Here is a 27,839-nt window from a genome sequence, read left to right as displayed (position 1 = left end):
ACCGTTATTTCCAATTAACGATTAATAAGTATTTAATCGTCAACCGCAATTTTAACGATTAATAAGTATTTAATCGTTAACCGCAATTTTTTTAACGACTAAACTAGGAGATTAATTGTTAATTGCGATTAACGATTGAAGTAGAAATTCATTCGTCAATCGTTGATTAAATTTTTGCCCAACTCTGCCGCCATCTGAGGGTTAAATGACTTTTATATTTCGCATACTAAAAATTCGCTCTTTATTCGCACTAATATTTTACCGATCCAACATTTTCAATACCGTTTGCAACACTTCCCCGAACTCCGTTTCAGGGTAGTCAATTCCGCGAAACAATGAAAGAGCAACGTGGTCGCGCGGCTCCATTATCGCGTACCCATTCTACTTAAACCCCATCCTGGGCCACTCGAAGCAGCTCGGACTCCTTTCGCAAGACCTCTCCACGACGTAACACCTTAAACGACCTCGTCCGACGATAAAACTGTGTATCTTAAGCTTTTCCCCTGGAAATCCTGATCCTGGATCGGTGTGTTTCGATAAGTGCCTTGGGGGCCGTCCCTGAGCCACTTCACAGCGCCGTTTCTCGCCCCCTTATTGTGTCTTGAGCGAGGTACTGATCGACTAGGAAGGATTGCTTACCGTAGGGGTAGTCCAACGCGAGAATGTTAAGAGAAGAATGAGAATATTGCACTATAGCGACAAATTTCCAGTAGGACCTAGATTGTGCTATTAGTAGATTTTATGCATTCTTAAACACGCATAACTTTTGAACCAATGGATTCCTAACATTAAAACTTGAATTTTCGGCATTTCCTCGCAAAATGTACAGGATCACATTTAAAAAAAGTTAAAAAATTCTAGTGTCCTCTGCTGAAATTTAACCGCAATTAGAATTTTCAAGGGTGGAGAACACCTTAACCTACGAGAGTTTGATGGTAGTCTATTATCTCCGGCAGGAACGTGCTAGCTAGATTTCGGGTGTAGACGATGGTAGAGTCGTGGTGCAATAAACAAGTCCGAGTGTTGGGTAAAAGGTGTCATAAATTCCGATAACACTGACACAGAAGGAGAAGGAGCTATAGTGACGTGAAATCGTAGCTCGACCGGGGGAAGGTAAGTGGAGGAATAGCGGGGATGGTGGTTGGTGGAAATGGTGCAGGGTAGAAGATCACCCACGCGGTCTCCGGGACGTGCACCCTAAGCTAGTTGGTCTGCGCGTGAACTGGCGAGAGCACGCGGATCGGGAGGCGCCTGTTCGCTTGCGATCGCGACCACCTGGCAGCCTTAACCAAAAATACCGGAACACGAATAAATCCTGACGGAGGCGAGAAGCGGCGTCGACCGGTTTGTCAGGCTGCATCGATTTGTTGAGAAGGTTGCATAGGAGAACGCAGCCGATACCAATGACCTTCGACCTACTGGCGATTAAAGGTCAGAGACTGGCGTTGGCGGGAAGCCGAATCGATGGCAACGACGCTGAACCTGGATTGTTGTCATGTCGGATGCAACGCCAAGCAAGAGATACCTGGGGTACGAGCAGGCGCGCAGTCATCGTAGTCCTCGGCTCAGCTGTCACCCGCCAAGAGAGAGAGAGAGTGTCGACAGTTTTCGATCTCGAACCGTCCCGGGGAAGCTTCGGTGCCTCTCTCGAAGCCGTGAGACACCCATGCTTCGCACTTCCCAAGGCATGAATGAGTTTTTTCGCGGGACGCGGGTTCCGGGATCAGCGGGCAGCGCCGAGAATCATTGATCTTTCACCCCCTCCCTTGGAAACGCCACGCGAACAACGTCATACTTCGGAAACGCGTGCACGACGCAATTCACTCGCTGACGACAGTGGCTCCCGACCGGAGACCCAGCCGGTCCTCATGAATGCAACAATATGGGAACACCAGGCGAGTCGCGACGGGATCGCTCCCGGACGAGCGACGATCAACAACAGTGACAATCGGTTCGCACGTGCTAGACAAACGACTGATTAGAATCGCGTTTTAACGAACCACCAGATCCTCTAATTCAACCGTACCCTATTATATGCTCGCGAGTGTCGCGACTTGTTGCGACATGCCGCGACTGCATGATTGTTCTCGATCGCGAGGTTACATTTCCTGTTCCGGTCATTGAGAAGACGATCGATGGAGTTTCGGATCAGTCGGTTTCCGTTCGCGCACGAAAGGACTACGAAACGTGTGGATAGTTTTCGCTGCGTCTGACCAGTGACGGGTTCGACTACCTCTTTTCGCCCGGCTCGCCGCAGAGGCATACACTTAGGCCGATCGGGGATGAGAGAATTGTTGCCTCACGTACATGGAGGATATTCAATTTTGGAATTGCTAGAGGACTGTTGCTTTAATGAGATTATGGATGTGAATGATTATTGACGTAGCTACATATAATTTTGTAACAGAATTGGAACTGTTGCTTCAGAAAGAACGAATTTACGTATATGAATCGAACACAGACGATATTTAATTTTGTAATTGTTCGAGAATGGGAAAAGAGTGAATGAATTGACGTACACGAATCGAACATGGATGATATTTAATTTTCTGATCCCTGGAGAATCGGAATTGACGCACCTATACCTGAACATGGATGATATTTAATTTTCTGATCCCTGGAGAATCGGAATTGACGCACCTATACCTGAACACAGATGATGTTTAATTTTGTAATCGGAGGATCAGAAGAGCACAGATGAATTGATACAAAAATATTTAATTTTGTAACGGCTCGGACCTGGAAAATTAATATTGAGAATATTTGATGATTATTTGTATGGAGATGACTAGTTTTTGAGATTTTTTTACGGAGCTGCCAAAGTACAAGTAGAAGAAAATCGAGAACGAACAAGTGCAACGATACCTGAGACAATCGAGAAGAAGCTTAACAAACAACTTGTGATATACTAGCGACAATTGTAGATCGATAGAAGATATTGGAATATTGATAGAACAATGAATTTTCCATTGAAGAACAATATGTTCGCCGCGAACAAGTTCGCCTGGATGGAGAGTTGGCATTCTTTCAATATGGATCTGAGGACGCACCAACCTAACTTCGCGGCGTACTCGCTCCTTTACCATCCTTACAACAATTTTTCAATGTCGGCGTATCAGAACTATCTTGATTTCCATCGTTACATCCGATCGAGACTGACGCTGAATCCTTATAGATCGTTCGATCATCGGCTCTGCTGCTATGGCTCGAAGCACGTGTGCTCGTCTCTGTTTGGTAAATAATTCCATGTAATAGAGTAAGCTATTATAAGAATTAACAAAATTACTACAAACATTGGTTAAACTTCAACCGAGGAGACCAAAAATTTTTAACCGTTTTTATGTGATCCTGTAGATTTTGGTGAGCATTGCCAATAATCCTAGTTTTACTGTTAGGAATCCACAGGTTCAAAAGTTATGCGTGCTCAAAGTTCAGAGTCATCATACGCCGCAATAAAAACAAGCAATCATCCTCACGATCGGCTTATTAATCGTCATCGCAATCATCTTGATCACGCGACTAGTCACCCACCGCTGACATCGCCGACTAATCTTCGATCGATGAATGAACTTCTGTCGATCACGCTATACGATATCAACTGTGGATATTTACGTAGAGTAAACATTAATCTCGAACTCAGAAAACGATTTCCGCAAACATTTTATTCTTTATTCTGAACGTGAAACTTATTTACTTTACTGATTTAATTATTAACACATTATCAACTGGTGATTATTCGATAATTTTTTGAAGTCTATGTCCCATGGCTGAGGATTATTTGATAGATCTAATAATTTAGGAGATCTAATAATTTCGTTTTGGAGTATTATGTACAAAAATTATTCAAATTATTATGTAAAACTAATCAAGTAATTATGTTAGAGATGAATGATATTATTTTTATTACAATGTGCAAACTTTGTTGGCGTCTACGAAACATAAAAAGGTAATTGAGAACAGTAGACACTAGAAAATCTTCTATCTAAAACATTAAGAAAGAAAATATAACTGTTCTAATTAAGTTGACTGTATAACTGTCTAATTATTGCACAAGTTCTGATTCCGTCTGACATTTACGGGCGCAGTCCAGTGATGGAAAAATCGCGAGTTAGAATTAGCTGGGAATAGAGGATCAGTGCAAGGGATGATACCCGGGATCACAGAGATGAAAGAACCGGATTATCGCAGACGGTAAACGAATAATCCGAGGGAACCGATATTCACGCTATTAATAGCTTGGAAACTGGAACCTAGGTACCTACAATCACAACTCGGCCTTGTCAACTGCATTCCTTCCTTGACCTACACGAGGCAGCCGTGGTCTCACATCCTTTTCCACGATCCGACCGCTCCGTACGAGTATTACGCTTTCGTGTCGGCCGCGTAAATTACTCTCGGTCTCGTTGCTGGATATTCTACCAACGTGCACACGTGCAATCTACTGCATCCGTTACAAAACCGAAGAAAAGCGTGCGGCTCAGTCCACGTCCGAACAATCTTAAAGTAATACTACACGGGCCACCGCGGTTACGGCTTCCCAAGAACTTTCCCCGGGAAAACAAACTTCGGAGACACTCAAACCTGTTAACTCGCATTAGGATCATATCACTTTATCGCCTTTTACCCGCGTCACGACTGTAAACTGATTCCGGAAGTTACCGAGGAGTTCATATCGAGGGCCGATTCCACAAAAAGACCGATAACGCCCTTAGCCGCAAGTTATTACCGAAAGCATTTTAATTCGATTGCTACTGGTCCGCCATTTCATCCAACACCGCATGATAGCTTTGTTAACGAGCTATCAACGGAAAACGCGGACCAATTAGAATCTCCACGAAATATAAAACAGTAGAAGATTTAAAAAATGTACAAATTTTATTATGAAATCAATTTTTGTTTAACTATTGCTTCCCAGAATCGACGTAGATGATTTTTATTTTGCCTAAAGAATTTATAATTCCTCTGTGAGAGAGTACCTCCTTTTCTATTTCGCAAGAGGATACATTTAATATTGTAACTATGTAGTCTCGATGAGTCAGCTCGAAACCTTAAACTTTATGTAGCACAATGGTCCCAGAAAAACACATAATGCACAAAAGTAAAAGACGTTCGATTCTCCGTCGGCCATTCGCAAGTAAAACAAACGGGGCTTCTTTCGAAATCCGAGCTGTCAACGTAATAAAACACCGGATTGGCATCGGCCCGCGATAAATGCCATTAATCATTGTGATAGACCACCGGCGTGCTTATGTGCACGATGATTAATAACATTTTCACAACGGCTGAAACCGACGAGGACCAAGCCCATTAACGGGAACATCGGCGTTCAAGATGGTTACGCGATCATTGAACCGGACGGTCTCGAACCGACGAACGGACGAACACAATTTTCGTCTCGCATTTACTTTCATAATATCGTGCAGGGAGTTAATTGTTATTAATGCTCGGTGAAACCCCGGTTGCGCAACAAGAATACGCGGACGGACAATGCGTTGCAACGACGCCGCGGGAGCATCGGAACGGAATGCAAATAACGTGTTCGTCGCCGTTAGAACAAACTGAAATAGGTAGGACCGATTTGTTATGGCGATTCGTCCGTTCAGCGAGTCGTACTTCGCTGCTTTCGCGTTGAAACGCTTGCCAAGACAATTCGCAACAGCCAGACAATGTTGTAAAAGTAGATAATATTTCTGTCGAAGCAATTTACAAAGATTACGAATGGTTTATGCAACAGATTGAGAATTATTGCCCGGACACCTGATTTAGGAATCAAAAAAGTAGCATGATTCTTACGAATGAAGAGGGATTTCTGTTCCTGTTCCATGTGGTCTGCTAATTCCTTAGTTAAAAGTAAACACGCAACTTAACATTCCCCGCCAGACCTATCTCCTTACGCAAACACATCACAGCTGTTTCACTCATGGTCCCCGTGTGTCTAACCACCGTAAAGCCCGTGAAAATCAGCTAGTCATCCGGAACTCGAGCAGCGGGGCGGCACGATCATCATCACGCTCATCCTCATTCATAAGCCGAAAGTCGAGTCCGCAAATCAAGACCGTACTAGAATCGCGGCACGGTTAGTCGTGGCCAGGCCGGAAGTAAAAGCCCTTGATCGAATAGTAGCGCCGGTTCTAAACGTGAGATCAACGCCTTATTTCTCAGACTCCCCGGTATCCCTCGGATCAGCAGGCTCGCCGCTCGGGATCCAGCCGGCGGACGCTCCTTCACCCATAAACTTTCCTGCTCCAGGAGAGAGCATGGCCGACACCTCGACCCTGTCGCCGGAGGCTAACATGCCGGGCTCGCCGGGCTGCCCCGTGGTCAAAGTGAAAAGCGAGTATCTGCTAGGCATCCCGAGTCCGGGGACACCTCGAGATCCTCTTCGTGGTGGTGGTGCGACGGTTGGCCTGGAGACTCGGGACACAGGTTGCTCGGACCGTGCGTCTCCCGATTCAGTCTTCCCGGACGCTACTTCGATGGTGAGCTTCAGAGTCGTTGAGGAGCAACAGCACCAACAGCAGCAGCAGCAGCAGCAGCACCATCAGCAGCAGCAGCAGCAGCAACAACAACAACAGCAGCAGCAGCAACAACAACAGCAACACCAACAGCAACAGCAGCATCAGCAGCAACGTTGCGGTACCCCAGCACCAGCCAGATCGTCGCCTTACTCGCCTATCCAGGCGGTCTCCACAACTCCCATGCCCCATGAAGCAACCTGCAGGAGCGACAGCCCGGACAAGGGTGACTTGTCCTCTGCCCAGACGAAAGAGGAGTCCGACAACTCGGTTTTCGACGGAGGAGGTGGCAGCAGTACCGGTAGCGGCGGTGGTGGACGCTCCGAGACCTCCAGTCAACCCAGTCATCGGAGCAGCCCCTCGTCGCAGTACAATTCGAACCAGAGCATGAGTCCCAACGCGAACACGCAGCACGGTGCTCAACAGCAACAGCAACAACAGCAGCAACAGCAACAACAACCGCAGACCCCGCCGACGCCGCCCAGGCCCAGGGCGCCGTCGGTGCCGCCGCATCTACTGGCTCATCACCAGTTTTGGTCGCAGAACTCCGGTGTACCAGGATTCGCTACGCAAAGGCTACTTAATGGAGTGATCAGCAGCGCCGTCAATTATGGACAGAACGTCGCCGTTGTGTCCACCAGCAGCGGGAACACCAACATGAGCAGTAACGCTATCAGCGGCGGCAACGGACCTGCATCCGGGAACACGTGCGCTACTACCACTGTGACCACGTGTAAGTCCTCTTTCTGAGATGTGCTGCCTGTCGGCTATTCGTGCTAATCAGTTAATCTTTTATATTTACAGTGAACTTAAGGGGGTAGACGGGGGTTCCAGGATGGCAAGGGATTTTTCAGTAGTCGAAAGCGCTAAATAAAAGATCCATCTAGGCTACAATCGCCCACAAACTACGCATCGTAAACGTAAAAATAGGACTTGTAGGCCTAGATTGAACCTTTCTCTAACGCTTTTGACTCCATCTTTGCATTATCGAGAAATGAGGAGACGCATCCTGCACCCTTGCAATCCTGGGAACGAGAGTCTACCCCCTTAATGAAAAGACACCATGTACAATGGCGGATTCGTTTTCCAGGTGAAACGATGAAACCCCCGGCGCAAAGGCCAGCGCCGGCACCCCCTAGACCGCCTCCCACGGTCATCATGGGGGAGATAGGGGGCGTGAGGACCATGATATGGTCCGCGCCACCCTTGGACCCCGTACCACCGCCAGCGGCATCGTGGACGACCACCGCCGCGGCGGCCTCCTGTTCTTCGTCGGAAGAATCGGCTGCCCAATTGCTCCTGAACCTGGGTCAGGAGTCCAGAGGCAAACCACCCTCCGTTTCCTATTCGTCCGGCCCTCCCCTCAACATGGAGAGGTTATGGGCTGGCGACATGACGCAATTACCGGCCGCGCAGCAGATGCAGGCGCTGAATCTGACGGCTTCCGGTTCCAGTCAGACGTGGGTAAGAAACGGAGGGGTCGTGAAATCCGAGTCGGCGTCGCAATCGATGTCCATCGCGCCACCCGCGCCGCCGATGCCGCCTCAGGAACACGAGGAGGATGAGACGCCTATGATATGCATGATCTGCGAGGACAAGGCCACCGGTCTTCACTACGGGATCATCACGTGCGAAGGGTGAGTCAGAGTCTTCGGTATTCCTGCGAGAACCCTTCGACCGACGTGTATTTTGACTAGGTCCTACTATGGCTTCGTCTAGCGTTCCACCTTCTAGCCGCTGACTTGGATTGTTGATTAGCCGGGCTTTTTTTCTCTCTTGATGACCTGCGTCATATGTCATTTCCGTTTTAGCAGGGGGAAGTCACCTAACGCTGGCCACTGGCATTTATCAAATAATTTGAACGTAACCAAGCGAATTCAACTGTTTGCGGAATTGTTAATTTAGTCTATCTAATAACTAGAATTTCCACGAGTCTCCGGACTTCCATAGGAATGGAAACAGCAGACAAATCCTGCCAAGATCCTCGACAATTCTCTAGATACGACCGAAATGTAATAATCAGATCAAACGTTTAACAAAGTGTAATACACCTGGCATATATCTCGAAACGTTTCAGCTTGAATACCTAGCTTTCGCCGACACAGGACGCAGTAGAGGATCAGATGCCCCTCTTAATTAGAGATAATTACGGAGAACTATGCGCGGAAAGCTAGGACCACACTAGTCACGATCCTAAGGGTGCCTCGCGACGAACTATGACCTTTAGGTGTCCCCACTTGATACGTGGTTTCTAGAAACTCAGAAATACACTCGACTGCTAGGTTCTTCGAAGACAGTGCGTCACGTGGCAGCTATAAACGCGTAGATAAAATAAATCCTATCGAGGAAAGACCAGGCCTACGTCACCGTGTTCATCATCCTTTGCCTTTTTCGTGACACAATTCTTTGTTTCCCTATTTCGTTTTCTTTTTTAATGACCTTTTCTTGCTTCAGCGAATCCAATCGCTACGATCAATCTGTGTATGTATCCTGAATTCTTTACGATCGAACGGGAAACCCGCCGTTTCGATTCGTCATCGATTCTATTCAGGATACGTACTGTCTACTGCGCAAAAAATATATTCTAACGAATTCATTTAATGAAATTTGTCGTAAATGGTCATTAAACAGACCGATCTCTTGATTAATTGGTACTAGTTGATACAAGTTGATAGAAAACGATAAAAAGATAAGTAAATATTTAAATAAAATTAAAATTATTAGATTAAAATTCACAATACAGCAAATGATTTTATAAAGTTCACAAAATTGAACTTTTGCCGCATCCGAGTGGAGCTACTGACGCAATAAAAGATTACATTTTCCTAGTGAGATGTTTTATAATTGATCCTTTCGTCTTATATTATCGAAAGCTTGATAATTCCTTTTTCAAAGACGAACTTCGTTGAACATTTTGAAGGTGACATAGGCAAAAGTAACAAGGTAAAACTGTGTTCCAAGGTGGTTGCCATACCACTATATCCTGCACCATGGCTGATTAGTCCCTAAAGTTACCTCGGGGTGTCGTTACACGCTTTCATACTTGTTTATCCTATGTCTATTGTCCTGTCGGACGAACCCGGCAAATTACTTGGTAAAAGTCCTCCAACGTGTCCCCCTATGCATCCTGGTATAACCGTAATTCAGAAGTCATGCATCTTTAATCTGTCTCTAGGTTAAAGTAACAGGACACTCTCTCAAGCAGTGAGGAGTAGTCGTATCTCGAAAAGTTAGTCTACCAAACGAAGTGTTATTAATAATTCGACTGTTGTCATTTAGGCGAACTCAGAATTTCATACAGCAAGCAATCGGAGCGTAATCGACTTTTTCTAGATGAAATCAAAAGTTTTCATTGTTTAATTGTGCAATTAATGCTCAGGATTTTTAACGATCCACTTCTGCCTCTCAGAAAAATTTAATGTAATTCATATGATAAAGACTCGACGATCGAATTCTGTTTTAGGAAACGAATCAGATCGATTTCATGAAAAATTGCTAATAATACGTTTTGCATAAAGTGGTTTACTGGTTTATGCGCAGGTGTAAAGGGTTCTTCAAGAGAACCGTTCAAAATAGGCGGGTGTATACCTGTGTGGCAGAAGGTGGCTGCGAAATCACAAAAGCCCAAAGAAACAGGTGTCAATACTGTCGCTTCAAAAAGTGCATTGAACAGGGTATGGTCCTCCAGGCTGTTCGAGAAGATCGGATGCCTGGCGGTAGAAATTCTGGTGCTGTGTATAACCTTTACAAGGTTCGTATAAACTTCACTCATTATCCTGAATTCGATTTCGTTACAGAAACAATCGCTACTTCGACGGTTCTTGGTCCATTTAAAATTGCTACCAAAATATTTACCTACAATCCTCGGCATCTAGTTCATTATCATTATCTTTGCAATTTTACTACGAATCGTAATGTCATTATTTCATAAACGTTAACGAAATCACTAGAATAATCAAGATTGTTCACGCGAACGTGATGTATCAACAATTTATCGTAGAGGATAACCTCCTGGTTCAAACTAATAATACAGCAACTGCATTCTTTCGTGTACTATGTAAAGAACATTGGAAGTTAAAATTTCTCGATGAAAAGAAGAAATTATTCGTACACGAAGAAGGATTAAATAGCAAGGTGGAATGGAGTAAGTCCGCCCTAGTTTCTGCAAAGTTGGACTTTAAACTGAAGTATTTTCAGTATGGTATGTAAAAACTTAACGTTCTTGGTATCAAACTCTTGCCACAGTCATTACTGATGAATTGGTATTATGTAGGATTCTAATTTTGCTTGAAAATTATCCTTTTGATAGGATATTGTACAAAGTGTCAACTAGGACGCAGTTGCCCCGAAAATGGGGCAACTCCGTCTCTGAGAGTTAAAAATGCTTTCGAACCTTGTTTCAAGTGCTACGGGACAAGAAAAAAGAATTATTATCAAGCCTGCTACAAAATGCTTTTTATTGCATTAAATCTATTTTTTAGTTTCATAGTTACCCATACAGTACGCACTTACGCCACCGTGATAGTACGGACTTGCTCCGTGTAGCAATATTTAATAAATTTTAAAAAATACAATAAAAACGGTTTACTCCTACATAAATATTTGTTGTACTTACCTAAAATAACAACACAGAATATATTAATAACTTGTAAACTATTACACGTTCAGGGTAACATCAAAGTTGTACGTGTACCTCGCACGTGATTGTTTGGCATTGGTTGATTTAAACGAGGAAACACCTTTATTCTTGGCCGACATCTATGTCGAATAGTTCATACTAACTTATACTAGCTTAATAAATGCAAGCTAGAGAAATTTCGTTCATATTATAATAAAAAGAATCAATTAACGGACTTACCCCACTCCATCTTAACAGTAAACTAAAGAGTTTCACACTTTCTGAAATTATAAATGCAATTGTAAGCAAGAAAATCGACCATGAGAAAACCAAGGAAATTCTTTTTTCGCGATAAAATAAATAAAAACAACGTGTTGGGAAAAGTAGGTGACGTGTTTGTTTTCAGTTACGTTTACGATAACGAGCCCCCGACGGTTTTGTTCGTAGGTGAAGTACAAAAAGCACAAGAAAAGTAATAAAGCTAGCGGAGTGGGCGGAAGTATGGGTGGCATGGGTGGCGGCGGTAACGTTGGCGGTGTGAACGGGTCGGGATCCCTCGGTGGTACCAAAGGCACCATGGGCTCGACGATGTTGGACAAACACATGGCCGCGGCCGCGGCCGCGCACCATAGCCAACAGCAACACGCTCAGCTGGCTGGAGGTTTCCTTCATCATCACAAAATTTCGTCGGGCGACCCGCTCAACTCACAACCTACCCCCAGTCATCCGAGTCACCCCGCGCATTCGGGTCATCTCGTCAACGGGACGATCTTGAAGACGGCACTCACCAACCCCTCCGAAGTAAGTCACCATCATTCTTCATTAAAAACATTTTGAACTCTGCGCTAGTATCATGGGCCCTACATTTCTAATTTTCGCTATTCAGGGCTAAACTCGGGAAACCAAACATTTGTAACTTTTTTCAATGTAATCCTGTAGATGTTGACGTGAAAATGCCGAAAATTCAAGTTTCAATGCTAGATATTTACTGGTTCAAAAGTTATGCGTGTGTAAAGTTGAGCGATTTTAAGCGGTTTTGACTTTAAACGTGCATAACTTTTGAACCAGTGGATTCCTAACAAAACTTGAATCTTCAGCATTTTCTAGACAAAATCGTCGGGATTACATCTAAAAAAAGTTAAAATGTTCGGTTTCCGGAGATGAAGTTTAACCGTACAGTAAATTCCCGTACAACGCAATCAAAAAACTGTTTAAAAAGACTGCATGGTTATATATTTTTTATGTGACAGTAATTTTACATATACAAAAACTGTTAAAAAACACTACATTTACTGATTTCACTTGTAAACAATTTTATGACCGCGTTATGCGAGAGTCAACTGTATTTAGACTGTGCTAATCGAAATACGTTATAAGATGTATTTCTTATATCTATTGCTGATAGTTGTAAGTGTCTTCGGAACGTAAAAGGAAATAGAGTGGGAAAATTGATGAATGTTTTATATAAATCGCCTTTAACATAAAAAATAGATCGAATATTTACGATACTAGAAATCGCTGAAGAAACACTTCAATACTAAGAGATAATCTTCAATCGTCCTATTCTTTTTGCCTAAACGAAGACATGCATTTCTGCATTAACACTTTCCCTTTGGAAAAACGTCTGTTTTGTTCCATTTCCATTCACAATCAATGAAAGTATCGACTACGTTCGATAAAAGGATAACATTGAATAGACACTGCAGCGACAAAAACAACTTTTATTCGACTCTCACTTCGAGACCCAATTAACAAGACTGTTTATAACAATTCGAACAACTTTCACGCGCCAGACAAAAGGAAACAACGCCTAGCGCAAGAAGTAATTCCGATTCCGTTCGAGAATTGAAACTCGCGAATCGATCGGCAAGGAAACAGGATTACCGTGCGGAAAACAAAGCCAGGCCGCTCTTGGGAGTCCATCGAGTATGGTAATTTTCGCGGTGATTTTTACACGCCTCGGAACATTTCTACACGAGCTCGTAAAGCGTGACGGCAACATGCGCGCGTTCGATTTCACGCGATGTTTCTGCGTGATAATTTGAGCCGCGGCGCGGCGGGATACATACGGTTTGTAACAGATTCCCCGGGATTTCTCTATCAGCGGCGCGGCGGTTCGAGGGCCGATTATCTAACAAGCTGATTCTACGCGCGAAACATTAATTAGCCTTTTGTTGAGACGTTCCCGGGGCACCGGTTAGGTAGCCGCGTATAGATCAACGTCTGTTGCGGAGCGATCCGAGTGATTTATTCGACGCGGCTCGTTAGAAATCGAACGCCGGGTCGACAAAAGTTGATCTCCCGCGGAACACCGAGCAGGAGAGATAGATAAAGAGATAGAGAAAGAAACAGCGAAGAGTACGGCCGCTCGCGATGAGAACGTCCCGGAGGCATCTTCACTTTCACTTTCGAGGCAGCTGCACGCGATCGGATCACATGCTCGTTCGAAATCTTTCCTGCTCCGGGGACCTTTTTTCGATCCGGCCCCCGCCAGCCTCGATTAGTCGGACGCGATAAAATATGCGAGAGATCCGCGAGAGATCGTGACCGAGCTCGCAGCCGAACAAACGCCGGAACAGAGAGTGAAATTCGCGAACGGGTACCTATCGTCGACGAGACGCTTCGATCCGCGAAATGAATCGAGCCGCCATCGCGCCGCTTGCGTCATCCACATCCTCGGATTCGGGATGAGAGAAACGGTATCGAGGAGCTAGTTCGAAAATGCGAACGTTGCTCTATCAACACGTTGACTGCCACACAAGTGCCCTGGAAATACGTAGATTCAATCCATCTGAAAGTAAACAGTGATCCATACGCGACAGGATTCGTTGAAAATACTGGATTTCGACGCTTTCGAATAGTGCAAGAGATGCACACGATACTTGCAACTCTCATATGCGCACTCTGTTACTTTTGATCATCTTTTCCGTGAAACTTTTGTCTGTTTTTTGTTTGAAAATCCAGATAGGACTGAATTCGGAGTGTGTTTGTTTGTTCTATTGACAGTAGAACCTCGATTATCCGAACTCTCTCTCTAACTCTACATAGCTTTATTTCGATTTTGTGTAATCCTTACTGTGATTACTTGATAGAAATTAGATTATTCATCTTTATAATGTAATGATAATCTGCTGTTATGTATATTACATCCTTGTTTGTGAGAGTCAAGATGGCGGCGGTCTCCCGTCTCGTTTGACAAGAACGAGGTAGAATTTACCGGAGACAAAGCAACAAGAAATAACGTTGACCGATCGCAAAGAGTCGGCGAGGTACAACGAACTGAAAGAAGTACAAAAGTGAAAAGAAGTCTCTTCCTTTCACGAGTTTAAGTAGGAAGCATTCGGTGCGGCAGCGGCCGGTCGCTAAGGCTAAAAAGGCTGCGGAGTAGCATCGAATTCAAAGCGTTTCGATCGGTCTTGGACTGGCCGATCCTGAAATGAATGAACTCTCCGTTGCAATTTCACTTTCTTACGACTCTGCTTGCGCAAGCCTCAAGGTTTCCCACATTACGAAAGCCGATAGATTCAACGAGCAAGCGGCTCTCGAGAACCTGGCTGGGTCTCGTCGTTGTCGTCGTCGTCGTCGTCCCGCATGCCTTTTCGTACCCGTCTAAACGCAGAGCATTATCTTCTCTACATCGTGAAAGTGTTTCCTACTTGGTGGTGAAACCCCGCCGGAGCTGAGTAGCGTAGCTGCCACGAGTCGCTCGACGACGAAAATTAATCCTCACGGGGGTTGACTCGTCGCAACAGAATATTCTTCCTGCGCCGATAATTGAATTTTCCCGGCATGATGCAACTGTAACAGTAGATTACGGTTAGCAGCGCCGGTGATGTTGTTGGATAACATCAATGCGATATTATCCGCCAGCGATGGGACCGAGCGCTGCGCAAATGTTGCATGTACCGGCCTGGTAATGCACTGGTTCTTGTCAAAGTGAATGTATTGGCCACGCGGAGTTTTCTCAGAAATTTCTAAACGCTTGTATCGCGGATATCAGCAAGTCAGTCTCAACTCTACTCACTCCAAATTGCTTAATGGTCATTTATAGACTGCAAAATTCAATAGTTAGTTAGTTAAGTTAGTTTAATCGTTGGTTTAAGTTGAATTAAAATGTAATTGCTGTCATTTGCGCAAAATAAAAATCGATTGCAAAAAATAGAAACCAAATTGGATGTTAATTCTTTCATTAATGATTTTAAGAGAGGAGAAATCATATATTGACATCTTCAATTTTGACTTTCATCCTCTCAATTTTCCTATAAATGCATAAAGGTCCGCAGTCTAGTCATTTATATGAATTGTTAACGTAAAATGATGTCTCACCCATTTTTGCTTTTCATTTTTCTAATATAAAAAAAGAAAATGGTGTAATAAATAAAATTTTGACTTTTCAACAAGGAAGACCTTTCAAGGGAGTAAAACATTTTTGGAACACCCTCTACATAACTTATTAATGTTATACATTTAACGAGACAGAGAAGTTCGTCAAAGGTGCTCGTTTTCGGACCTAAAAAGTTGATTGAAAACGAGGTTATCTTCGCAAAAGCTGTTCGAAAGAAATGTGTTATGACCAGATTACCAGCGGGTACAGTTTCCGCGCACTCGTCATGAATTTCGAGAACACATTAGCGACAAGTATACACAAGTATACGGTGCGGATCAGTCGTTTTTATGAATACTAATCGACTGCGACGCGATGAATCTTAAATGCTGAATCGATTGATATTCATGAGTAGGATACGGAAGTCGTTGATCATACTGAACTATGTAGTCCCATCACTATTTGATAGAACGGTTTTCACGTTCGAACGTCCGCCTGTCACGCGGAGATCAAACACAATTTATGTCTCGATATATGTGTAAAAACATCGAGACCAAAGTGTCCACTTACATCGTGTACACGACGAAGAGTTACCAAGTCATTCACGAAACAATTTTATTTTGAATTTGTTCAGGAAACTTCGATCAACACATCCGTGACATTTTTCTGATTCAAACGATACCAAACACGGCACAATTCGGACCGTATTTACTCGTTTAATTCGCAATACTGTGGAACCTCTATTATCCGAACTAATAAGGTGGAAGACATGAGGGGGATTAAATGAGTAAATACGATTCAAATTGTGTCGTGTTTGGTCTCATTTTAATCAGAGAAACGTCACGAATACGTTGGTAGAGGATTCACACAAGAAATAATCAAAAACAAAAATGTTATTGTTGTTAATTTATCTAATCTCGTACGATGTTCTATTCCGTTCGAGCTTTGAATCAATTTTTCACAAATATCGCGCACATCTTCGTCACTTATATCAGGGCAGTCCTGTAATCAGATTGTTCTAATTCGCTGACGGATCGATCGAAGCAAGCGTACGACAAACGTGGAGGAGTTACCGGGAATATTCGAGTCGCGTTACGATCAACGGCCGTGTGTATGTATGCACGAGGCATGCAAACAACGACAAGAATTACACCGGGAACATTCGGCCCGGTAGAGGCCATTGCCAAAAGTGAAATCGATGACTCGATCGCCGGGGGATAAGTATTGCCCGTGGGGGCTCTCCATTAAGGAGGTCACTTTCCATCTCCGGGCGGATCATTGCGTGCCCGATGCAACACACTCGCGGATTTTCAAAAGTTATAGCTCGCGCGTGGGACAAATATGGACTAGCGAAAGTTGCTGGATACAGGAAGATTCAGATCGGCACGGTCCTTTCGAAACAGGAATTGCAACATTTTATAGCGTGCCGAGCAATCAGCCGGAAAACGTTTTCAACGACTGCGCCAATCTTTATGAGTTAATTGATCGGGAGTCGATGCATCCGTTCGTAATTCGATATAATCGCGCAGTTTAATTGTTTATTTATGTGCTGCGTATCGCGCTAACGACTCTTCTGCATTAACATTCTCTCGGACTATCTCTTCACGGGATAATAAACTTTTGGAAGTTGGTCCATGATGATGATGAATATGTTTTAAACAGAAATTAACTATTTGTTCTAAAAGAACCATCAAATACGAATGGTTGTGTTTCTAAATCCTCGTCTAATAATATAGAAACATGAATAAAATTTTCATTATAGTACCTCGCTAGTATCAAAATCCTCTACGAAATTATGTTAATTCGTAATTAAACCCCTCTAAAATTATTTCCATTGAAATATTCTCGAAAAAAGCTTGCTCGTGTTTTTCAGCAATAAGAGAGAGGACTCTTATACTAATAGACAAGAACGATATCGAGCGTCGATGTAAACGAAAAAGTGAAGGAAACGCAATAAATTGTCTGATAAAGAATGAAAAATTGGCGGGGTCCGATAAAAATCGTCACGACGCGACGCCGAAAAGCGTCAGCCGTTATCGACGTCGGATCGAATCGTCCGAGTGAAACAGTACGTCGACGTCGACGTCGACGACGCGGTCTCGGAGGTAGGGACAATAAAAAATCAGCGACAGCCGGTGCCAAGGACGGGCAGTTCTCCGACGGTTTCGTAACTCGTGAAAGTCTGCACAAGGGACACTGACCTCACCCTACCTCCTTCTCTTCCTCCTCCAACACCTTCAATCCCTCCACCGAGTATCGGCGATCGCCTTCAGCGACGAACGTGTCCCACGGTTCGACGTTTTCGCCCGTGTGGACGAAACTTAAGGGTATATCCCGAGAATCGCAGCTTTCGCCGAAGGTATCGCCTATTCGAGACTCGCTCTCTCCCTCTCCGGTGTCTCCAACCGACAAATACCGACCTCGAGGAAGTACATCGAGGTCTGAAAGGTCAGTGAAAGGCCGGATCGGATTTACGTAGGAAGCGCGCGCGATCCCCTCCGTTTTCCGATCGGCGCGGCAGATCGAAATTATTGAACCGCGACGACAACACGGTCCCTGACACGACCCGCGAGGTCGCGAAACTTTCTAAAGGTTTCGAACGGTTTTGTCTTGAACTTTCCGGCTGATCGATGCACTCCTGGATCGAGCATTGCTCGGTTCATTCAAGTCTATTTTTTTTCTTGCCGGTTCGAAGCTATTACTACGCTTTTGTTGGAAATGCCGTATGACTCTCGCGCGGGGGCGGTCGATGCGTTCGCGCTCTGTGAATGGAACTGTTTTTTAAACGTCCAATTCGAATTTACAGTTCACGTTATTTCGAATGGGACACCGTTTAGTTTGTTTCAGATCATTTTAGAATAAGTCTTTACACAATGCCGTTGAAAAATAGAATTTTATTTGATGAAGACTGGAAATAGTGGAAGATGAACATTTTGTAATTCTGTAATATGTTTTGCATGTTCCTATCTTAGAGATACAACTTCCTGCTTGAAATATTAATTTATCTTCGAATATCTTCTTCTAAAATCAGATTGTGCAATGAAAAGGAAAATTTTATCAACCTTATGTATAAATGGGACTGTCAATTTGCTTAAAGGTCGGGGTCAGGGTCAGCTTTGATTCTGCATGAATCGATATTAAATTTATATTAAAATTCATCAATACGTTCCTACAACGATGTTATTCGAGGACTAGAGAGATCTGTATAAAAGCAGAGCTTTTCCAATTTCTCAATAAAGGGAAAAGAAAGAGGTACTGAGGAAACAATCTTTTCTGTTCAAGGTGGTACATTTAAGGCAGAGGCTAGACAACGCTGTGAGCAGTTCGAGGGATCGAGCATTCCCTTTGGACACGACCCTAGCCATGATCCAAACCCTTATAGACTGCGACGAGTTCCAAGATATCGCCACGTTGAGGGTACGTTCGAATACTTCATATTTCCCAACCACTTCCTCGACCATCAATCATTCCGTTCAAAACTGCTTCTTTTTCTCCAAGTACTGGGTTGTGTGATAAGCGGCCAGCGGATTTTCATGGAAAATAAAAACTACCTGCATTCGTTGCAAGATACAACAGCCACATATACATTTGTTTCTTGACTTGAACATCTGAAATCTGCAGTCCAAAAATGTTTTATTTCCGGGTTTTATTCAATCCATGGGCTACTTGAAATTGGAGATCGAGTCCTAGCAAAGAGACAGAGATCTTCACAATCGATCTTACTCACAAACTTCTCCCACTCTGATTGCAGAACTTGGACGAGCTGCTGGACCATAAATCAGACTTAAGTGAGAAGCTGTGTCAGATAGGAGACAGCATAGTGTACAAGTTGGTGCAGTGGACCAAAAGGTTACCGTTTTACCTTGAGTTGCCGGTCGAAGTTCACACAAGGTTGCTTACCCACAAGTGGCACGAACTCCTGGTGCTGACCACCTCCGCCTACCAAGCGATGCATGGTCAGCACAAGTTCACCAACGTCGGTTCCGACGGGACGGGAGCGGATTTTATGCAAGAAGTAATTACTGTCTCTTTCTATCCCGGCGTTCAACTCACTTCGGAGCTATCGCCGCCGATTCAGGGATTCGAAACTTTCACTTTGAAAACCGCCAGAAATAATCTTCAAGTGGCCATTTACCACAGAATAGAGATGAAGAGACTTTTCGATAATTATACACAATTCAAGTCGAGCTAAAACCGTAATCGTAAATATTTTATCGCTAATCCTAGACGTTGGAGTATTTCATTTCTTTTCGATCAATTGGTCGTCCTGGTATAACTGCCAACGAAAGTATACAAAGTTCATTCGAAATTCTTCAAACGAAATCGAGTTCTCTGTTATTGATTTATAGCAAGAAGTATTAATAAGTAATATTCTCGATGCAATTGGATCAAATCCTGCGTCAATATTACGTGCATATAGTGCAGCAACATTTGAACAGCTGCATTTTCTCATATTTCAGAACTTATTTTGAATTACCCGTAAGAAATATTGGATCAACAGGTGGACCACCTCGAAAAGCTAAATTTAGTACATGTAATATTAAACGGTGACGTGCACAATTTATATCACTGTCATTTAAATTGTTGAAATTCGTAACAGTGAAAAGATTCGAAGTCAATATATTCTATTCAATTTATTAAAGTTATTGGAGAACAAAAAAATGTTATATGAAAAATTAATTCGATGAATTCTTTTAGAGATTAACACTAGAACTACCGAGCACTAAACGCAATTGGCATACACTGCCTTATAATATTGACAAAATTGCATTTGTTTAGATTTTGTACTAGTCTTGTTTAAATATGTAACTTCAATAGAGAAGATGACTAAAAAAATTTCTCAGAAAGACGTATTTATAATTTTAATATTTCTAATAGAAGAAATCAGGAGCAAGTCATTTTGACCCATCCGGTAGTTCTAGTGTTAATTTGCTGGAACTGTGTTAATATTAAAAACAGAAATTTACCTGATCTTGCGTATTTTGCATATAAATTTGCATAAAAACTTAACATTTAGGTATAGGGTCAGTTTTAGATGAACAAAGAAGCGTTAGAGTAGCATTCTGTGGGTTTGAAATTAATTTGAAAGATTCAGCAATCAGATTTGAGAACAAACTTTAAAGTAATGTTCTATATGGACATGATTCAATGATTTTGTTTATGTACAGGTTACGAACAACATGTATACGCTACAAACGTGCCTGACCAGCATGATGGGCCGGCCGATAACCATGGACCAATTACGGCAAGACGTAGGGCTCATGGTGGAAAAGATCACGTACGTCACACTAATGTTCAGGAGGGTGAGGCTACGGATGGAGGAATATGTCTGTCTGAAAGTAATCACCATGCTCTCACAAGGTAAGTAATCTTCGCCTAACGCCTATACAGGGTGTGACCGGACGGGTGTCACAACCGAGCAGAGGGTGATACTACATGCAAAAATAAGTCGAAAAAAAGAAATAACATTTTTTCGTTTGACACTTCGTTCACGAGGAAACCGAGTTTAAAGTTCCGCCAGGTTTGCGTGCCTTGGTATACAGTTAGAAGCACAACTGATCACACACACTTTAAATCAGAATAGTTTTTTATGAATGGACCAAACGACTTCAATGTCTCTGTAAGGCTAGAAGAATATGTTGAAAAAATGCATTTGGTCCGAATTGTGAAAAACAATAGTAAAAATTGATTTGTATAAATTATATATGTACGCTTCGAAAATTTTATTGAAATTGGTTAATTGGTTTACGGGTTATAATCGATCAAAAGTGCTAAAAACGCCGAAAATCTTGAAAAATTGCAATTTTTACCACTTTCGATCGTTTATAACTCGTAAACCAATTAATATTTCAAAAAACATTTCAAACAACAATTTCAAATTAAAATTTCGATGAAATTTTCAGAACGTATATAATTTATACGAGTTGACCAAACACATCTTTTAAATTTTCGTTATTGGCCCAGCTAGAAAGCTAGAAAGATATTTTTTAGACGTCATTCACTAAACTAATCCTTCTTGCCTTACAGAGAAATTGAAGTCGTTTGGTCCATTCATAAAAAAGTTATTCAGATTTAAAGTGTGCTCCTGTAGAATTGGTTGATCATGGTCAGACGCGTCAGACGAGTCCTATGCAATAGCACGTGTATTCGCTGCATTTTCAAACTCGTTTTTCTCGAAAACGGAGCGTCAAACAAAAAAATGTTATTCCTTCTTTCGACTTATTTTTACATGTAGTTTCATCCCCTGCTCGGTTGCACCACCCGTCCGGCCACACCCTGTATCCAACAACTATCTAACAACTTCTAATCTCTATTACGTCGAGAATTGAAAAATATAAAGAAACTTTGTACTTTTTGACAATGCTGCAATTGGAGATGCAAAATGTAAGTTCGCAAATTCATTCAGCTTCTACAATTATTTACAGCGAGAGTACTCTTAATTATTCAAGGAATACTGTTTAGTGTATGTTCCCAAAGAAATTCGTGGTAATCAAGTAACAAGTTCCTTCTTAAAAATTCATGATTAATATTCATGATAAAAATCATGGTTAATAGTATAACAATATTCCTAAATTCTTCTAACGTCGTCACAAATTTTGCAGCTACTAATTTTTATTATACAGAGTATGATCGGGTGGTACAACCGGGCAGGATACGATTCCACAAACATTTGTAACATAACATTTTTTGTTCAACGCCTCTTTTTGAGAAAATGGAGTTAAAAACAGTAATAGAGACATATAATCTATCCTAGAAAAATATACCATCTACACAAACCTAATTCCCGTTATTTCCCGATGGTCTACAAACAAATCGAGATAAATTCGCGAAGGAACTTGTTGCTGAACCAAACACGAGTTGATTAAAGAATCTGTAAGAGGGTAACACACATTCTCACCGTTCGCTTTTGTGTCTGTCTTCTCTTAGCACGTGGAGGTACAATGGAATTAGAACAAATACAAGAGCGGTACATGAGCTGTCTGCGAAGTTTTGTCGAGCACAGCGCGCCCCAACAGCCGAGTCGGTTTCACGATCTTCTCGTCAGGTTGCCGGAAGTAAGTTGACGAAAGGAGAAATTTCTGATCATTGTTCCTCACTGTCGGAAAGTGAACCTTCAGAAATCTGAAGAAACTAAAGAAAATTGATTAGTAAAATAATTTCCGTAAAATGATCAGGAAACATCTTATTCGATCTATAAGATCACCTCGGAAGAATCGCCCGGCCTAAGTCGAATCTGTTTTCTTGCTGAATTCCAGGTACAATCGGCGGCGGCTCTTCTACTCGAGAGTAAAATGTTCTACGTTCCTTTCCTATTGAACTCAGCAATTCAAAGATAGTAAATAAACAAGCCCAGCTGACGATAAACGAAGCTGAATACACCTTATATACATACTATACATACAGACAGATAAATATATATGTACATGCATACGCAGATGTATCTATGTATATATTTATGTATATGTATAATATAATATATATACATTTACAACACAGAAGAAAATGAAGAGAAGTAATAGTAAAACCGAAACGAACAAGAGCAAACAGAGTCGCGGAGAAAACATTAGAGAAGGTTAACGCTCGTGAAATAGGGTGGAAGAAGGCTTTGTTTGCCGTATGTATGATAATTATATAAAAGTACATATAAATAATATAAATCTGTGTGTTCGTTGCATTGTACAAACGGAGGAGGGGTTTAAGGAGGGAACGGAAGAACCGTGTGAAACGTGATAAAGAAGAAAAAAGAAACAAAAGGACAAGGGAGAAGTTGTGAGGACAGAGAAGAAAAACAAAGATAGAGAGAAAGAGAGTACGGGAAAGATGGCGAGAAAGAGATATGAGAAACTCGTGAAGAGATTGGAGAGAATGCTTTAAATGAGAAAATAAAATTTGAGAGATAATTAAATGAGAGAAATATTAAAGTTCGAAAGGGAGAGAGAGAAAGAGAGCGTGTGTCCGAGAGAAAGAGAGGGCGTGTGAAAGAGATATTAGAGAGAGAAAGAGCGCGCCACCTCGAGATGAGAGATCAATCGAGGAGGGAACTGAACTTTTTTATCGAAACTAAAAGACTATAATAATATATTTCTGTACGCAGTACCGCGCAACTACGTCATTGTGTGTTCACGTTGCATAATCCGATCGATAATAAGACTCTCGTTACGTACGCTCACTGTAGGCCATCTACTACCACCTACTACTACTACTACTACTACTATTACTACTACTACTACTACTTACTACTACTACTACTACTACCACTACTACTACTACTACTTACTACTACTACTACTACTACTACTACTACTACTACTACTACTACTTACTACTACTACTACTACTACTACTACCGCTACTACTACTACTACTGCTGCTACTATTACTACTACTCTCCACCACTATCAACTAAAATAGCAGACTACCAAAACGACCGAAAGATCGACCGATGATGATAATGATGATCATAACAATAACGATGATGATAACGCTGATGATGATGATAATGATAATGATGATACAGATCGACGGATCACGAGCAATGGCACAAAACAATCGATCAGCGAGACATCGACCGCCACATACCATACCACACGTACACACACATACATACAAACATACATGTCTCTATTACGGATTTTTACGTACAAGCACACAATGTATAAGTATCTTTAAATAATACGGATAGAAGTCGCATACGTGTGCAGACACGAGTACGCATCCTCGACTGATAGAACTGTAAAACGCCTGCATACTTCAACCCTTCTCATCGATGTATCCACGTGATTCTATGACCCCACCCTCTTAAGAAGCAGCGATCGTCGTTCTCGTTCACGAAATTCCGAGCGGCAAGTGTGATATTTCAGTAACCGATCGAAAAACCGAGAGTACATACACAGAACAACAAGGGAACAGCCGATACCGTCGACCGCTCGAATCGTCAAGGGGAAATGTCGTCACCGGAAGCTCCGAATGTGCAACGCTGGTAATAAAACCGGATACGACGTTCGCGTGGCCGAACGAACACTAGAAACGGAACTGTATCATATACGTAGCACGTGTGTCACGGTGTGAAACACGGCGGTACACGTTGCACGTGAAAAAAGAGAAGCGAAAGGAACAAGGAAAATAACGGAAACACAAGAAAGATTTCGGATGGGGTTCGTTGTCGTCCTCGTTGTTATTGTCGTCCTCGTCATCGCTCCACGCTCCGAATCAAGGTCCAAGCGCGCAACACAGAAGACTATATTATATATATACATACATATATATATATATAATCACCGTTTTGTTAATTTACACATTATCGCCATCGACGCAATTTCTACAAACGTGCATCATTCACCGGTCGAAGACATGTTCTTGTTCGTAACTCTACTCTTTGTGCTCTTCCGGCACGGTCAGATCCTCGTTTCGGATCCTGGGACGCGTTTACAGAGCTTATGGTTGCGAATTTTATTAAGGAGCGGAAAGATGAGAGTTAGACAGCAAGAAACAGAAAGCTCCTTCGTCGCGACTTGAACGATTTAACCCTGGATATATGTAGAATTTGATTCCGATATAAGACGCGACGCTTTTTATTCTCGAAATAAGAAAATCGCTGCGCCCCTCTTCGTCTTTTCAGAGGATATGTTATAGTCTACCCTTTTCCAATGAAAGTAGTCGCTGAAGCATATAGTTTCCACTACATTCTAGCCTCTCGCACATTCTCAAAGCCGCGTAAGTACCCTCATCCGAAATACGACGGAAGTCGGTCCCGAGCCGTCGTTTTATATCGGAATAAAGCTGGATTAGTGAAATATCGGAGGGTTAAGGACGAGGATTTTTTTTTATAGAGTTTACTTGCTAATTTCGAAAATTGATCTTCGACTTCCGATATCTTTTTAGAATACTTCGAACGGGTAATTCCTACAGGAATCGAGGCGAGGATCGGATCTTGCCGCGATCACAAGTACACACACACACATGCATACATAACGCGCGCGAGCACTTCGTTTCTCTCGTTAACAAAGTATACCCGGGTGTTCGTCATTAATCCGCGGCGAAAGATTGTTTCTCTTTCTTTTTTTCTAATGATTCCTCGCTGAAACGACTGCGATAATTGCATAGTATTATAATAACGGGAAAAGAAACGAGATGATAAAACGTGTAGGATGGAATCACCGAGAGAAAAGAGAAAGCAAAAAACACGAACTACGCGAGGGACTTGGTATTTCTCTCTCGCGGAGAAGCGTATATACTATAATTATAAATATAAATATATATATAATATATGCGAAAAAAAACAAACAGAAATGAATAAGAGTTCGAACTAAACGAGTTCTCACATTTAGCAAATATGTAGATATACATATGTGTATATGTATGTGTGTCATCGACACGTGTGATATTTGGTTTCTTCGTGACCCAGAAATACCAGGTTCTCCGGATTGGCTCAATTATTTAAGATAGCGGAAAGCGCATTATAGGAGAAATTAAACGAAAAAATAAAACAAAGAAAGCAAACAAACAAACACAGGTAAAAACGAAAGAAGTGAGATAGAAAAAAGAAAGAAACCGGTGGCTGACGCCAGTCGAAAGCGTCGTTCGTGTCCCGTCGAGAAAAAGAGGAGAACAATGAAAGAACGAAAGAAAATATAACATAACGCTCCTTGTATACGCAATGGTTGATCGGCACACGTTCTATCGCAACGTACATTGTTTCATCTTGCCTCCAATAGAAGTTATCGTAAAATACACGCTAATGATCGGCAAGCCCCCGGCCACCAGCACGACGGAAACCGATCTCCAACTGTCATGTCGTCCCTTTTATCATCCGAGGATCCGTATCGTTCGGGAGTCCTCGGTCGTTGCATTTATCTTGTTCGTTCTCGTCGTCGATCTCGATCATTCGCGTCCCGCGATCTCGAGGTAACAAAACCACCAACCGAATTTCTGCTCAAGGTGTTCCGCGAACGTTTTTTCACTATAAATAAGGGACTTTTCCCCAAGCCCGTTCTGCCTTCTCCACCCCCAGCCCTCGGAGAGACAGTTAGCCGTCGGACTTATGGCCGGTCGGGCGCCGGGACACATATACACACATACACACGAAAGAATCAACACGACTATTCGCAGACCTTGGGCCTACTAGCCTAGGGATACTTGTCCATACTATAAGACTTAACTAACGATGGGATACTTCATACGGTAACAAAAAAAAACATGTATATTATTCGAGGTTAAGGAACTGGGGGTAACGGTTCCTGTATTCCCCGGACATCATCGTACACTTGTCTGTGTTCAATTGTGACGGTCGATGAGGTCGCCAACAGTGCAAGAGAGAAAAAAGATAACAGCAATTTAAGCAAGGAACAGCATATTCATGAAACCTGAGAGAGAGAAGAACCTCGCTAAAAAGTAAAAGAAAAACGATTACGTTGTAGGGATCATTGACCATTGGCCAACGCGTTTTCCGTGGACGTTTAACTTCTTCCTTTCGATACGCTAAGTGTTCACCATGAGTTGTCGTAATGTTTGCGCCCGCGCGCAAGAAAATTTTTGCTTTTCAAGTTACCGTTTGTATATTGTGCAATACACAAAGGGGAAGCAACGTATGGTATTTAGGGGATACGTTCGTTCCTTTTTGCTCTCTTCCTTCTGTCTCCTATCTTCGTGGATACTCTACACCCTCGACCCCCCTCCCCTCGATTCTCCCTTCGTTCTTCAACGAACCGTCTAAACCACCTTCCCTCCCCCGCCCCTCAAAGCCCCGCCCCTGACCCCACCCCCTTTATTCTCGTTAGTTCGTAAAGATTATGTACTTCCCGCGAAGAACTTTTTTCTCGTCGCGCCCTATTTATTGTTAATGTTGTACATACGAGTGGCAGTGTCGTCGGTCGCGAAAGAACGAGTGGATAGAGAACAGAGAGAATATAAGACCATTCGTCGTTTAATAGAACGGGAAGAAAAAAATATGAAAAAACGAATATACCAGAATATAAGCACCGAGTTGGACTGTCTTTATATTACATTATATATATATAAGTATATAAATATAAATATATAAATATAAATATGTATATTGTATAAAAGCAAGAAAAAAAAAGATAATGAAACTGTGCATCGATGTCTGGGAGTACAGTAGCTGCTTACGGGAGAGCTACGCGTTGGATCAGCAAGACTTAGGGCATTATACTACCGCGAGTATTATCATGCCCAACCTTTAATATTTAAGTGCGAGTGAGAGTCTATTTGAGCAAAAGTAAAAAAAGAAAGAAAAGATAAGAAATTGAAGAAAAAGAAAAAAAAAGAAGCAAACACATATGCCTCTCGTTTGTGGGTTTTACTTTGTACATATTGTACGAAAGGTTTAATAATAACTATGTTGAAAGTACTAGTCCTGTCTCTT

General features: G+C 42.4%; 1 protein-coding gene across 20 annotated transcripts in view; it reads left to right on the top strand.

The window, feature by feature from the left end:
• Hr4 (nuclear hormone receptor 4) overlaps positions 1-27,824 on the top strand; it is a 266,613-nt gene extending 238,789 nt beyond the window's left edge. For 13 of the 20 annotated variants that reach the window (XM_076425174.1, XM_076425245.1, XM_076425234.1 and 10 more), the window contains 10 exons: positions 6,163-7,248; positions 7,606-8,152; positions 10,056-10,266; positions 11,581-11,934; positions 18,740-18,874; positions 19,209-19,472; positions 20,626-20,818; positions 21,815-21,841; positions 22,385-22,512; positions 22,714-27,824. In XM_076425174.1, the coding sequence (XP_076281289.1) occupies positions 6,163-7,248; positions 7,606-8,152; positions 10,056-10,266; positions 11,581-11,934; positions 18,740-18,874; positions 19,209-19,472; positions 20,626-20,818; positions 21,815-21,841; positions 22,385-22,512; positions 22,714-22,794 (3,026 nt within the window). In that variant the 3' untranslated portion in view covers positions 22,795-27,824. The remainder of the gene's footprint in view (positions 1-6,162; positions 7,249-7,605; positions 8,153-10,055; positions 10,267-11,580; positions 11,935-18,739; positions 18,875-19,208; positions 19,473-20,625; positions 20,819-21,814; positions 21,842-22,384; positions 22,513-22,713) is intronic. The other 7 variants (XM_076425281.1, XM_076425288.1, XM_076425299.1 and 4 more) reach the window with 4 other exon arrangements.
• Positions 27,825-27,839: the final 15 nt, after the last annotated feature.

Source organism: Lasioglossum baleicum, chromosome 1, assembly GCF_051020765.1.
Source record: "Lasioglossum baleicum chromosome 1, iyLasBale1, whole genome shotgun sequence".
In the NCBI taxonomy this organism is placed as follows: domain Eukaryota; kingdom Metazoa; phylum Arthropoda; class Insecta; order Hymenoptera; family Halictidae; genus Lasioglossum; species Lasioglossum baleicum.
The sequence above is the reverse complement of the archived record's forward strand: the minus strand, read 5'-3'. Positions and strand labels throughout refer to the sequence as shown.